Below are 16457 nucleotides of genomic sequence, written 5' to 3' on the forward strand. Positions count from 1 at the left end.
TTTGAGAAAAATATTCTTTAGTTGAATTTTTCAGTTCTTCCATTCTGCTATGAGCAAATAATAATAGTAATAGAAAAGTTTTATTTTCTTTCTCCCTTCTCTCGTATACTTTTCTCCTAAGCAAAAGTGAGATACACAACTACCTTAAAATGAATTATCATTTTCCTCGGGGGAGTTCCCATTCAAATTAGCACACAGACATACATAAAAACCATTTTAGACCTAATGTTCTTCTGCTTTGGTAAATATATTTTTACCTAACTTCAGTGTAGTTAAATCAGTTCACACTTGCTGAAGAGCTGATCTGTGGTGTTTAGCTGGTACTTTGTCTCTACTCAGTTCTCTTACACTCTTTTGAAAAGTAAAGAAAAAAATCTGGTGCTTGAATCTAAAACTTAATCCATTATCATAATTTCTCTGTGACTATGCAGTGCTTTGTAGTTAAAATAAGGCCTTGTAATGAATGTAAAGGTATTAACTTTGGTTAAGAGAACATAAAAACCCAGAATAATATGCTGAAAAACTGGGGACTAAAATAAGCCAAGTTTATTCACTTAAGTGTTAGTTTTATGCACTCTCTCATAACAGTTTTCATAAGTTATTGTTATCCAAACTGGGTGGTGGTGGAGGTGTTTAAGTAATTGTTTCCAAAAGATTGAAAACATACATACTTGATCCAATCAGAGTTAGAAGCAACCGAGTTCTACAAATTACAGCAAAACGTGAGAATTCTGCAAAGTTGCAATTAGATATTTGTTATAATAACAAAAAACAATTCATATTTCTACGTTTAGGAATGCAAAAGAAAATTATAGGCAATATTTTCCATTTTTTAGAACCACTGTCCCATTAGAATAATTAAATGAAAAGGCCACATTTCAAAAAAATTCCATCCCCATAAAAATGTTAGAAGAATTCTCCTGAAAATTTTTAAATGGTTAAATTTCTGAAAAATGTGTCAGGCAGGATCAGTTCTTCAAATATATGACAGAGCAAGAAAACAGAAAATTGCATAAAACCATAAAGATAACTGAGAAGTGAGAGTCAAGTATTGGGCACATATTTCTTCCATCTTAATGCACATTCACCCTTTTCAAAGACACGACAATCTTCTATAAGCAGATTGTAACTTGCAGGAAGCTAAACATTCTGCATGCATTTCTTCTTATGTATTCTTAGACCACTTTCTATTTTGGCAGCACCTCTACAGGACATACTAATAGGTGTTCTGTATTTCTATAAAGTTTAAGACTTATAGACAACTGGTAGTAGACTACTAATCAAAGATATTTCCCCCACTGGACTGCCTGATCACACTGAGGTCATTATGACTCTCCCATAGTGAACAGGAAACTTGCATTTCTCCCTCTATAGTAGTAAGGATAAATAAGAAAAGATAAACATATATTAGGCCACCAGGGAAAAAAACTACTAAAACCCTTTTGCACAGGCCTCAACATAACATCATTATTTTCTTAATCAGTATCACAAAAAAACCCCACCCAGCAGACTCACTGATACTAATGAAATTGAGAGACTGTCTTTGCTTACAAAAAGGGAGTAAGTAATGTTTAATAATCTCACATTCTCATATATAAAAGTAAGGAAAATTATTTTCCATCATCACCTATTCCTCCTAGCAGCTTGTATTACACTCAAACCACTTTCAACTAATAGTGTGGGTACTGAACCACTTTTAGGTATGTATTTGGTACTCTTCACCACAATATCCTCCTGCCCCAGTTTTAAGAAGATGTGGGGCTAAAAAGAAATATCTCAAAGTGACTTAGACAGTATGGCAAATTGCTACACCATTTCCATAGCTCTGATCCGTGCAGCCCTGCAGGCTTAATTGCTTTCCCAATCACAGCAAATCTAAATTAAGCTGTTGGGTGAGCTAATGAGGGAACACACATTACAGTTTAACAGTGAACGGATATACCCAGATTCTTTCAAGACAAAATCGAGAGTTCTTTTCTTATGATTATATTCTCCACAAGAGATCTTTTACACACACTCAAGCTATTTCTCTTAAAAAATGAATGAGATCTCACTCCTACTTTAAAATTTGATAAAATATTTACATTGATATGTTAGGATCAAAAAAAAAAAAGTACTTATTCAGTGATCTGTGTGTCATTCAATTCGCCTGCATGGATTGGATCCCAGTAAGCAGATTCCTCCAACTGGCACTCCTACTGGCACTCCCACTAAACAAAAATGGTCCCCCATGGTCAGCATTATCTAACTTCAGCACAGTAGTGTGGAAAAGCCGGCAATGCTGCTGGCTGTACCGCATGCTTTCTCTGAGTTGTCCTCCATCTGCCAATCAGTTCTTTCAGTCCTCTTGGAAAATGCCATCAACCTGTATCCAAACGTAGCCAGAGGTATCAACAAATATTGTATTTCATGTCATACTTGGACTATGTATTACACACACATGCAACCTTCAATTAATATATACTGTAATCTTTTTTAATATCTCTTCAGGACATTTTATTACTGTTTATTCTCAAATTAGAAAACTGAGCTATCCTAATAGTAAAACTGAAGTCAATTGTTCATTTGATACATTTTCAATGATAGTTTGCATGAGTCTTTTTTTCCCCTAACAATTTCTTATTAAGAGATGAAAAGAATAAGGCCACACTGAACTAGCTTTCTACACACATTCTTGCTCAAGTGGCACAAAATTATGTGAGAAGCAAGATTAATACCCCCCAAAACAAACAAATAAAAACGTTAAAGTCCTCCAGGACTGTGGTGGTACTGAAGATAAATGTTATAGAGTTGGGAAGAAAGTATGAAATATTGAAAAAAGTAACCAATGATACAAACACAGGTATGAGGATGTAACTTTTGACAGTATTTCTGCAGTATCTCTGCAAAAACCTGAGTTTTGCTACTTGATGTACGTCCTTTTTCTGCTTCTAAAAAAAACAAGAATCAAGATAGTATTCTAAGAGCATTTAGTTGATGCATAAATATTTTTTATATCTTTGGTGTAGAAACCTATTTCACTGTTTGCTTGAGACTGAAAAAAGAAGTTTTAAATAGTCTATCAAATATAACGGAGGACTTAAATGAAAAGCCAGTTTTGTTATTATCTTCAGAGGGTGCTTTGAAGCTTTCACTTTATATAGGTGGAAAACACCTTTGACTGTCAGTTGTGTTAATGGAAAGAGAATTTCTAATTGTTCTCAACCCTGCCAAAGTGTTTTTTTGTTTTTGAGATTTTTTAAAGATACAAGAACCATCACGTTTCTAGCACATACGTAATTAATTTTTAAGAGCAAGTTTAATTAACTGGTTTTATTGAAGTAAAAATTTTAGTGAAAAGATCTGTGCAGTATTTATAGTCAAGCTTCAATCTCCCACATAGTTAACAATTAGGGTCCCTGCTAATTACAATTACTTGAAACCTAAAACTTATTTTAGAAAACATGCCCTGAACACAGTGGGAGTTACTGAGGAGTTGCTGTTGAATAAAGCCTAAAAATGCGGGCTGTTTCTTTCATGGCATGCCATGGATCTGCAAAACAGTGTCTGAGAGTATAGGAATGTGATTTCACTGTCCAAAGATGCTCACAATCTTAAGGAGGGAAGGCAAACAAAACCAGAGGGGATTTTAATGTCTCTCAGAGAACGGGTAATTGAAAGCTGGAGCTTTTGCTACTTCCTTTTTTGTTTAAAAAAATAAGAACTAGGAAATGTGTTGTCCTGGAAGAAGGTACAAACAAGGAAAAGACAGCAATGTCTAAGACGAAGTCCTGGATAATGCTACAGTGCAGTGCTGCAGAGTAGTACTGCAGCACAGGTATGATAAAATTAGCACTGAAGCATGAGCATAAGTAGAGCTATGCAGCACAAGGAAGGTAAAACCTCAATTCTGACTATCAAATACAGGTCTTAGACAAATTTTCTTATTACAAAAAAAAAAAAAAAAAAGAAAAGAAAGAAGAAAATCAGTTCAGCTTACATATTACATACTTTTAGGGACACATTCCCTAAGCAATAATCAAGTAAGAATGAGTAATCTGCTACATATGCAACATAGAGAAATTTGACTAGAGCGAAAAATAGGACCAGCCACAAGACTTTATGAATCCAAATTACAAAGGTAAAACTCAAAGGGGATGACTTTCTCCAAAGACACACATCTAGCAAACTTTTCAAAAAACTGAAATAGCTATCAGCACAGCTGCAGCTTCACTGAGGCAGACAAAAAAACCCTGATATGGTAAAATGAGTTACACTCTCAATGAAAAATTCCAACTGACAGACTATCAGGATGGACAGTAAGAAAACTGAAGTTCTGTGCCTTCCTCTCAAATTTAACAATACCTTTGTGAGAGGAAGGCACACAACACACATTTCCTTAAATTTAAATTAATTTTGTTAAAACTTTAAGAAATCTCTCTAATGAAGTGCTTTATAGATAATGCGTAAGAAACGAGTTCATCCAGGTCGTCTATCTGCTTTGTGGTACATACTTTTTTAATTACTGTTTGTCAAAATTCATTATTTTTTTCTAGTAATTCTAACCACACTCTTGACAAAACTTTAAATATATCTCTTGCACAGCATTCTATAGCATTGATGGGAAAGCAGTAGATGTTAACCTTGAATTTAGTAAGACTTTGAACACTGCCTTCCATAACATTCTTATACACAAACTGATGAAGTATGGACTGTGCAAACAGACACTGCAGTGGACTGAAAATTGGCTGAGCTGCAGGGATCAGAGTTTTGTAACCACTTACATGAAATCTAACTGGAGACCAGTCACTAGTGGTACACTCCAGGGGTTGATACTGGGGCCCACACTATTTAACATGTCCATTAATGACCTGGATGATGGGACTAAGTGCACCCTCAGAAAGTTTGCAGATGATAAAAAAACTGGGAGGAGTGGCTGATACACCCGAGGGACATGCTGCCATTCAGAGGGACCTTGACAGGCTGCAGAAATGGTCCAACAAGAACCTCACAAAGTTCAACAAAGGGAAATGCAAAGTCCTGCATTTGGGGAGGAATAATCCCCTTCACCAATGCAGACTGGAATACAGAAAATACCATTTAAACATAGAAAAAACCCTTTAGACAGGGTCCTGAGCACCCTGCTCTAGGTGAACCTGCTTTGAGAAGGAGGATTGAGGCTACATGGTCTCCAGACGTGCCTTCCCACCTTGAAAATACTGTGATCTTGTCTTTACTCATCTCACATAAAAAACATTCTATGGTTGAGAAAGGTGCTGAAGCTCTCTGATGACTAAAGAACAAATTATTTAATTTAGAACAAAGTTAGGATATCTAAGTATCACATGTAAAACTCAAGATCAGGGATTAAAAAAAACATAACTGAACAAATTCTTTAAGGAGACAAGGAAGGATCTGACATTAGCTTACAACTGGAAGTTACAGCAGCTGGCATGCAGGAACCCAAACACTAGCAGACTGCTTCACTCTATATGGAGTCACTTCATGCAGGTAACAGTTCACCTTTTTGTAAAATTAATTGAATAATCAGAAAGGGGTGCTCATTATAGAACAGAGGAAAGACTGAAAGAAGAGGCATCTTTGCTATCACACTATGAAATATTCAAGGACATATGAACCCAAGTGGTTTCCAAGTAACTCAAGTCTGCTTTCACAAAACAGTGTTGCTGAGGGAAGGGGCTATGTTAGAATGATAAATGGCATTGAGCCGTATTTTCAGTTTTTCATGAATTTGTCCTTCACATAAAATATATTTATATTTATGTTTCTTGTTTGACTGCAATGTTGTCTCTTTAGGAAGGACTGATAGGGAAGACAAGAATAGAGAGTGCTGTAGGGAAGGGAGGAGACGCTCAAATGCATAGAGCTACAGAGCAGGTGACAGGTTTGTCAAGAGCATATGGGTCAGAATTGGAAGAGAGGTCAAAAATATGGACATTGTGGGGGGCACCTGCTACAGACTGCCTGATCAAGAAGAGGAAGTGGATAAAAACTCCTTTTAACAGAGCAAGAAGTCTTGAAATCACAGGCCGCGACTCTCATGGAGGTTTTGAACCACCTCAGTATCTGCTCAAGAGACACAAACCACGGGCTACAAGCAATTCAGACTTCTGGAATGTGCTGGGGACAACTTTTTGATGCAGATGCTGAACAGACTGACTAAGGGGGCTGCACCCCTGAGCATGCTAATAATGAATAAGGCAGAACTGGTTGAAGACAAAGGCAGTCCTGCCTCAGTGACCATGAGATAACTGATCTTGAGTGAAGTGAGGAAGGTAAATAGCAGAACAAGGAATAGGGCCTCATGAAAGCCCATATACTTGTGAAAGTATGCCCTTGAAGAAAAGCCAAAACGTACTATATGTTTGAGGGTACGTAGAATCCATCTGTTAAAAGTAATGTTCACTACTATGCCTTTTAAACATGCCTGTTCATTTTATTTGAAGTATTACAAAATCACTTACAGCTATTTCTGCAAAAATATCTGGATACAGAAAGATTTAAAAGTCAGGAAAGATCTGCAGTATTACTGCTACTGCCCATAAATCACAAAGGTGGATACCCCATTTTTCCACTGTTTCCTACCTAAAGCAAGACCTAGATAATTGTTTTGTTAAAAGAAGAAAGTCCTGCATGTATCCAGGCTACTACACTGTCCATATCACAAGACATCAGCTACAACCTTATCAAGTTAATAAAGCATGCATATACACCAGTTACACGGTTAAAAAGATTGCTAACAGTTTAACGCATGCTGCCTGTAGGGACTTCACTGGAATGGGAATTCTGCATTTTGCTTTAAGAAGCAGTAAATACACAGCAAAAGGTGACAGGAGAGCGTGAGAATGACTGAATAACTGCCAACATAACTCTCAGGAATATGTAATCATCTGCTGGACAAAAATGAAGGATCTCTGTATTACAGGCAGTTGTCAATGATGCAACATCCCAATAATGTAAGTACAGAAAAGCATACATATTGTGTATATGAACCCAACACAGGAAAAAAAAAAGGTTTTGTGCTTCCAGCACAATCCATAAATTAATAGATCTGTTTAAGTACAGATTTTCCATTATTCGAAAGTAAAACTAAACTGGCAGTTAGGAGCTATGAAGATGAGCACCTATCTTCACACTTTATAACCAACGGGGAAAGGTAAAATAGATGAGTACATCTTTCTTATATGTTTCACTGAAAACAGCTATCACAGTAGAACAACTTGGAGACATCCCAAATGACAAGGAAGTCGTTTAGGATTTTAAAATATTTTCTTACAGGAAAACCTATTTCAGTTGTGGTCCACTAGCATTTTTATGGTTATTTCCCCTAAAAATCTTCATTATCTCATTGCTTTCATTAATTGTTAAAAGACCATTAAAATGTATGTCTTTTTTACTATACTTCCCTTGCATGAATAATATCCTGTACCTGTGGATCATCTTGAAGTATTAGTCAGTTTTGGAAACTACATTGGGAGCACACATGAACAGCTATAACATCTATCTATGTTCGTTCATGCTATTTAAGAAGTCTCCATCAACGCATTTATCCGTGCTTCTGCATAAAGTAAAATTCAAGACAATAAAATGCATTGGTTTGAGCGATATTAGGTACGGGCATTTAAAACAATTTAAAGTATTTATTAATGTACTTTAAAGGGTTAGTCCACTTATTTTGAATACTCACAATATGTAAGACAGTATATGTATTCTACTGTTTCTGTAAGATTTACACACTCTGGAAACAATAAGCATCTGTTGTGTAATAGCTGAGTATTATTTTGGCTCTAAGCTCTTTTGTCATGGTAGAAAATGGAAATACAGAAGTTACTTGGAGTATGGCCATTTACACTGTAAATTACTGACTAAGTGCGATTCTGAGACTAGTGGTCAATCTTTTAGTCCATGCTAAGGACCCTTTCCCCTGTTGCTCAGAAAAAGTAATCATATCTTGATTTGTGAAGAAAATTGTCTGCCTTTGGGAGATAATTCTATATAATTATAGAGACTATTCCTATCTTTACTATCTACATTTTAAATCTGTTACCTGTTTTTAGTTCATTATACATTCCACCCTTCCCCTGGACTTCTTTGTACTCGTCTCAAGTATACAAAACAAAAACACTTCAAAACTAAGGCTCCAATTTTTTGTCTTATTTTACAGGTGCCCAAAAAAAAGAAAAAGGCATGAAATTACCAATTTTATTATTAAATATTGTGATTACCAATGCAACAGATATTAGTAGCAAAGTAAGTATCAGAAAAATGCACAACTTCGTTGCTTACCTTTTTCTCAAAATCTTTGACTACAAAACATCCTTAGAAACAAACCCCTAAAAATAAACACAACTGCAAATAAACTACCAAGCACTATGGTTCTTAAGTGCTTTTCTTACCACTGTTTTCTTGTATCAGTACATCTGGTTTTAAAAATATGATTTTATTGTTTTTCAGTGTCTGTATTTAAGATACTTTAGTAAGTATTCAAATATTATCAAAATATTAAATTAAGAAGAGGTTGCAATCTCATACTGTTCTAGGAACTTACAGCACTAATAAATAAGTGTACAGCTTAAAGAAAAAGTATTACAAAAGAACATATATCATTACTGGACTGTATCGCACTGCACTTTATAAACAGTATCACATATAACAAGCAGGACACTCCCTGAAAGAGCTGCCCAGCAAGATTTATAAAGGCAGAAAAAAATCCTCATTTTATTACTTCCACGGGGAAGTTATTACCCATTCCCTACAGAGAGTGCAGAAATAAAGAAACAAACTTACCATTTTTAGGAGTGAACAAATACGGAGGATTCAGGGGAGTGCTCAGAGTGCCTTGCAGTCTTAGCTTGGAGTGTGGTGACAGCGATGATGGCGCAGGAAGCAAGAGATTTGAGCTTGCCTGTAATAGGAAAGACAAATCAGAAAGAAGTGTAATTTCCTGGGTGACTTACTGATGCAACAGCTAGAAGAGAAATATTTGCTTACTGTGAATAACTATTAAATTCCAGGAAAAAAATTAAGACTCAAGTTGATTATAAATAACAATTTCAATGATGGGTTGGGTTTTGGTTTTTTTTAGACTATTTGGAAACAAAAACTTTGAAAAATTATTGACACAGCTGTAAATTGAATTGCATGTTTACATACGGACACAAACTTTCAAGCACTGCAAACAATGGAATAGAACTGTTTGAACTGGCATCTCGTTGCATCTTTGTGTATAAAAAAGTGACATTTATATATGGTTATAAACTTATAAATGTAAAATAACTTCTCATTTTTGAGTACTCAAACTACACTACATCTACAAAGAGATTACTCAATATTAGAATGAGGGGAAAAAAGATCTTAAACCAGTCCTAACATAAAACTGACTTCTGCAAATCAATAAAGCATACTTAGACCAAAATACCAGACGCTTCCTTTATGTAAGCTACACAAACAAATATCTGCAGTCCTAATTTCCATAGCAACAAAGATCATGTTAAAATTTGGTTTGCTACCGAGTTTCTTGATATACAAGCAGCTACCACAAAGCAAAAATCTTTCCAAACTTTACTCTTGACATATTATCCAATACAGACTATGAAAAAATAGATTATGACAATCTTAGGTTTTTTACATGATCCAACTGAGAATTTTACTGTTAAACATATTTTCACTGGCTGCCTTGATAACACAGCCAAAGGGGAGGGAAAATAGCCCTTAAATGAAATATTTGTAACTTTCTTCAAACAAAATATTCATATGCTAAAATTTTTGAGTTATTTACATAAACCAAAATAATTCTTGACCCTTTCAAAAGTCAAGCCTATTTCACAATCTAGGATAAATGCACATAATCACTTAATCCAACTAAAAGCCCACACTCAGTAGATCACTACCTTTGGCCTCAGTAAAATCTAAATCAGACCCTTAAACTTTAGTTGTAGGCCACAACAGAACAAAGATATTTTGCAAATTTTCAATCTACTATCTTGTCAATTCTGTTTAAAGAAAGGAGACAGCTAAACCAAAGTGAATCAGTGGCTTATTTCCAGAAGGGCTATAATTTATATAACTACTATTTCTGCCATTTATTAAATATCAAACAGTTCAACAGGTTTCAATAAAGCAGAATACGTGAGCATTGGCAGAGGTACTGGGATACAGATAACATAGCACCAAAAAGCGTGTTGCATAACTTCGCTGGGCCATAGAGGATATCTGCTATCATCTCCTCTGTATTACTACACTAGACATTCATCTTCATGTATCTGGTTTTTGTGTAGCAATATGGATTTAATTCTACTAAAAGAAGTTGATAATAAAAACTGTCTTTTACTAATCAAGTACTCTCTCAGCAACTGCACGCAGTTGTAATGACTATGCTCCAAAACTGACCAGAAAGAAAAGACAGAAAATCAGATCAACCATTGAACATGATGAAAAACACATTAAGCCAGCCAGATTCTACTGCAGCGTACAAATTTAACAGAATGTTATTAAACAGTAGTTGTGAAATGTAAGCAAAATGAAGAGGCTTGTTTTTCTGAACATCAAAATCAATCTGCTTTTCTTATACGCAAGTGACTAAGTTTCATTAACATAAAGTTTTCTCTGATACACACAAATAAGGTGGAAAGCCAATGGCTTATGTGTTTACTCAAACACAGAAGAATAATCTGTTCTGCAACTGTGTCCAGCTCAGCTTCCCAGTGTTTCATCTTCTTTTATCCACTCTTAGATCTAGGGAGACCCCTTCTGCAGTAAGACGAATCAGAAGATCTCGCCCCTACATAACTTGCTTGCTGAGTGCATACTACACCATCAGTGATACAAACTTATGTTTTCCAGTGAAGTATTCTCATGGAATTCTCTTTCAAATTTGCTATCAAAAAGTTGGTTTCAGACACTATCAGGGAATGAAGACAAGTTGAATATATCAGCCTTTGGAAATCAAATTATCACAACAGAGCAAACTATTCAAAACTAGCACTTAACAGACACTTCGCGGGTTCATCCTGGAGGGAAAAAAGTATCAGGAGAAACAGGTCTTGATTGTGGTGCTTGAATGAATTATATAAGAGATATGGAACTCTATATGTAAATTATTCCTATACAGCATTTAATTCACTTCTCTTTATTTTCCTGCTGTATTACCCAAATACTCTCATACATGCCAAACAGCATGCTTTGAAATCAAATGCAATAGACATGTACATTAGAAGATTGAATGTACACTCCTGAAGATTTAAGAAAATCAGCCTTTTTAAAATGCAAAGCAAGTTCTATCTTGCAACTCTTCCTTCCTCTCCAAGTCCTTAAAAACAAGGTAAAACTGAAATTTACAAAAGAGATATTAAAAAGAAAGTTTTAAATTTAAGCAGTCTTACAGGAATGATTCATTCCTCCCCCTAATGGCAGTGATGCTCAGCGCAGGTGAGCTATAAAAGACTGTCCATCCAAAGTAAACACAAAATCAGAGTTTTAATGACCCTTTAATGCCACTAGCTCTTAAATATTATTTAAATCTCTAAAAGGCCCAAAGAAGGAAAAACCCCACAACATAATAACAGAAGAAGGAACCACTCAGCTAGCTAATAAGTGAGAACTAATGATTCAGCAGAACTGTTTCCAGATGAAATGCACTGTCCTATGAAGAATAATTAATTCTCCTACAACAGAGAGACATAAGACTACATACAGAAAAGTGAAGCAATCTTTTTTTTGAAATGCATGCTGTGGGAAGGCATTGCTAAATACCTTTACAACAACGAGTAAAGTTGGCTAAGTCAGCCAACCATCAATCTACTTATTTTTCACAACAGTCTCTGCTTGCTTCATGCACAAACCACAGCTTTATCAAAGACACAGTTTACTACTGTCCTGAATTGAGTAAAACTAAGAGTTATAACACTCATGTAGTTTTTGTAGTGAGAAAGGCTACCTACATAATTTTTGCCAAGTTTAAAAAAAGTTGATCTGCATTTTCTTTTTTTTGTGTTAGGGCAGCTCTATGCAAATTATGCAAATATACACTTTCAGTGGAACTAGTTTTCACGTTAGAAGTGAATTGCATGAGACAAAAACCAGAATACTGAAGACTTGACAAGCTAACAATTTCTCTTTTTTTTTTTTTCCTCCTGAGAATGCAATATTATGATTTTTGCAACCAATATAATTGACATTTCCATACATACTTGCAAGACAAATCAAGTTGGCCCCCTCTATACTACCTCTTAGTCTTTTAGTTTTAGGCTTCCCTCTTGAAACTTCAGGCTTCTAGGACACTGTTTTTAAAAACAGTTTAAAAACATTATTAAAACATGATTCTGCAAGAATTTAAAAGGTGACAATTGAATTTGAAATAAAAACCAAACATAAATTCTGCTATTTTACTCAATGGTAGAAGAAAATACATAAGCAATAATGATTAAAGTAGGAGTACAGTACTAGTGAGTTTGAATCAAGTTTACATCTATGTAAAAATGCAACCATTTCTATGACAGTAGCATTAGGAGTACTCCAATGAAGACTGGGATTCTATTGAGGTAGTTGTCCTGCAATCACTTAGAGACTAATCTGTTCTGTTCTTAAGTAACTTTTAGACTAGATGGGAAAACCAAAGACAGCTAAAATAAGATATCCCATTACACACAGGCAAAACCAAAATGTATTTACTTGGCTTGTCTGAAGCAAGTGTGTTCCTCTGGTGCTCCCTATGGTCCTCTTACTCTGATTATACAGATCAAGAACTCATCTACATTGCAATGTAGTTCCCTTTTAACTTGGGTGCTCCATTGTTTTCCCCATAGAAACCCAGAAGTGACCAGGGCACACATATGAAAATTGAAGGTAGAAGGTGCTTGATCCTACAGTTTAGATATAGCCATTGTCTACAGATGATATGTCTTATCACACAGTAATGATATATATTCAATTCCTTAGTTTGCCAGAGAGTTCCGGCATTTCAATTACAGGCTTACCACAAAAGCTTTCTTCCTCTTTTTTTTTTTTTTTCCCCTTTAAAAAAAAAAAGATAAGAAGAAATTAAGATTACTATAAACATTTGAAATAGTAAGCTTCTTTCTTTTAGCCACAAGGAAAACCAAATTATTTGTACAAGGCACAAAACTGTTAAATACAGGCTCAGTTATACACAGGCTGTGTAGACTCACTCAGCCATTATGTAAAGAGAGTATGACCTCTCCTAGACTGGATAAAACTGGCATTTCGCCTTAAGAACATGCCTGGATATACACGTTTTAGCAGAATTGGCCAACGTCTTCACCAATAACAGCAAAAAGTAGATTTGTCTTGCTTAGTAAGAGCCAAGCAGATTACTACATAAACTGTGACCTCTTCTGCAGCTGGTCATGATTCTTGCTATCAAAGAACATATGACCGGGGCGGGGGGCAGGCAAGAAGGGAAATAAATAATCCATGACTATAGTAGTAAAATCTTAAAAATATCTGGTTTTGTGCAATGAAAAATGGATGTAGCCTGTGTTGCACACAAAACATACCCAAAGATACTTGTCCTATGATTTTATTTCTCTTCCTACTAAGGAAAATAGACAACAAATTCTTCTGACTCACACCTTGTCAAATACATATAGCAATCTATTCCTCTGTACCTGCTGGTAAAAGAAATTATGACATGACTCTAAATACAGTACACAGTTTCAGGTAACTACTCAGACATTTGTAACACCCCCCCCCCCCCCATCCCTCCCCAAGTATTTGGTTAGATTCTAGGCTTCTCCAATCATATATATTTTTTTCTTTTCCACAGAGATGTTAAAAACAAGATATATTTCTATGAAAATTTCATTATCATTCCTATCATTCTAAAAAAAATTTTAAAATTAAAATTTAAAATTACGCACTTAAATTAAAAGTGTAATCGAATTTCTTATGGTATTTTCTGTCACAAAAAGTTGTTAATAAAAGCTTCTTTCTCCACACTTCAGTGACAATAAGCCAGCTGGCAGAAGGAGATGTAATTTGCTGGGTTTTACCAGCATGAGTGAATCCAGCTTTCTCTGCTTTAAAATATGATTTGAGTAACAGTATTACTCAGATGTCCCTGTTTACTTTGTTCAGCAGGGAGAAAACAGTGAGTAACTTTTCCTTAACAGTGTACAAATGTTTATGGCAAGAAAACTGAGATGGTAAAACTGGAAATAAAATTAAATATGCTTAACACCATCTTATTTTACGCTTTGATAAAATTATGATGATAGCTATAGTTTTATGCTAAACAATGAATGCAATTCATTTCTTGTGTCTGACATAACCTTTTATATAAAACTTAAGCCACTGAGAAATAGAACACTGAAAAAGGTCAGTAGTGGAACAAAATCTTCTGTCACAGTTGATTGCAGCTATTATTGCTACTTTAAGTCCTCTATTCAAGTAGTAATGTCAGCAAATATTAAGTAAGAATTGAAGACAGATACCCTGTGCTTAGAGCACAAAGACCTTTGCTGTGTAAGTATTACTGCCCTGATACTCTGACTAGATTCATACAGGTCACTACTTAACTTGAGTAAAAGGCTGGGAGCATGCAGATTTAAATTCCATATTCACTGTAAAATTTGTAATGACTCCCTACGATAATAGGAATCTGTGTATCCAAAGATGCACACAATTACTCATTAACTTTTATAATTAAAAGTATAAAGAAAGAGTAGAGAAATAGTTTGAAATAGAAATTCCTTATATCTATTGCTAATGCTAAATAGAAACTTGGAGAGAGGAAAAAGTCCTTAATATAACTAAATGAAATATTCAGGGAATTCAATAAATATTCTAATGACCAGATATTTGAAACTACAGTCTTACCATAAACAGCCATTTCGATCTCTTTATGCTCCATGTTAGCTACCACCGTAATGGAGAATTTCAGAGTTCTGGTACCAGATCTTACTCTGGAAGTCTCAGGCTGCATTGCTGCCAATGTGGAAGGCATATTTATAGCACTCTACCTATTTCTAAGGTAACTACCTAGACAGTGACCTTTACTTCATAGTAAGCAAGATATTTTACCTATTTTCTTTTATTCACTGGGTAAGCGTAGGAAGACTAGCAACTACTGCAGAGTAACTTATTGCGGTAAATACATACAGATCAGTATGAGGATAGAATTTGTGAAACTACTCATGTTGCATCTGTGCCAAAGTTCATTCATCTACAAACAATAGTTTCCTTTCTTTTACGTGTCTTTTGACTGAATTTTAAAATCCATCTGATGTTTGCTAAAAGTGAGGAATGCCTAGAAAAAAAATTCTTACTAAGCAAAGAATATTCTAACATCGGAAAATATTACAGATTTTAAGGATCTGACCTGCTTTGTAAGATTTTCACAGAGGGGAAAAAAACAAACAACAAAACAACAAACCACAGAAAAAAATAGCTATTTTTTCTAGCACAGGCAGCATAATTACAACAGGCAAATTTAATGCATTCACAAGGAAAATTCATTATAATTTCCAAAACCTTACTTTATAAGAAACTATTTCTTAAAGACATAAAAAGTAGAAGTCTGGCAAAACTTTCATATGCTATTAAAGTATTTTACCTATATAAAGCTTCTAGTAATACTTCAGCCATTTCATATCAACAATCACAACAATTCAACAGTATCTGCTTGGCAAATAGAAAAAAGATTTCTAAGAATTTTTTTATCCAGTAAATGAAATGCATGAGGTTATAGGATTTCAGATCCAAAAGTGGTTCCACCATGGCTTATAAAACACATCCTTGTAAGTCTGCAGCTGGGAGTAGCTATGTTTAAAGTAGTAATTGCAACAGAATTTCCTAGAGTAAGAAAATCATACAGGAAAAAGTATACAGCACTATTCAAAAGCACCTGTTTGATTTAAAAGCCCTCAATCCAGTGGACTGTATTGCCCAGGTCATCAGAAGAATGATTGCCTACGTTACAGGATCATGTTCTCCCCTAATACAAGAATTAATAAACTAAAATCCAAATCTAATCATGCAGTGGGCCATATGGATCTGTCTTGAATTTGCTATAAAGATCCATCCTCATCCTACATGTAAACTGTAGCAGATAAGGTGCACAAGTTCAGAGCTATCTTTGTCCTATGGGCTTTTCCAGTTGCATCACTCAACAGTTTAGGAACTTCTTGAGCATCAGCTGGCAGTAACACCGGTTCATTGGGCCAATAGCTTTTGCTGAATCTCTCCTTTACGAATTTGCCCCAAATCTCTGTGAACCAATGTACACTTCAGTGCATATCCCCACTTCAGCTGTAACAATTTTTTTTTTTCCAATACTGTTCATGTTTTCATATATTTGTCACAACTTTTCTCTCACTCTTGTCCACCTGCAGAACCTGCAAAGCTGAGGAGCTCTAGTCAATTTAATCTTGTTACGTGCAAGCTCTTCAATAGCTTTTGGCATTTGTACTACTCTTGTTTCAACATCTCATTTTACTTTT

At 35.1% G+C, this 16457-nt stretch overlaps 1 protein-coding gene across 9 annotated transcripts in view; it reads right to left on the reverse strand.

Annotated features, from left to right (window-relative positions):
* Positions 1-16457, reverse strand: part of AHI1 (Abelson helper integration site 1) — a 99840-nt gene that overhangs the window by 42304 nt on the left and 41079 nt on the right. For 6 of the 9 annotated variants that reach the window (XR_007505988.1, XM_049799840.1, XM_049799841.1 and 3 more), the window contains exon 19: positions 8788-8905. Coding sequence is in view for 8 of the 9 variants with exons in the window: in XM_049799840.1 (XP_049655797.1) it covers positions 8788-8905 (118 nt within the window). In the remaining variant the exon portion in view is untranslated. Of the gene's footprint in view, positions 1-1912; positions 2366-8286; positions 8334-8787; positions 8906-16457 lie in introns of those variants that run through there. The other 3 variants (XM_049799847.1, XM_049799848.1, XM_049799846.1) reach the window with 2 other exon arrangements.

This window comes from Accipiter gentilis, chromosome 5 (assembly GCF_929443795.1).
Source record: "Accipiter gentilis chromosome 5, bAccGen1.1, whole genome shotgun sequence".
Lineage (NCBI taxonomy): Eukaryota > Metazoa > Chordata > Aves > Accipitriformes > Accipitridae > Astur > Astur gentilis.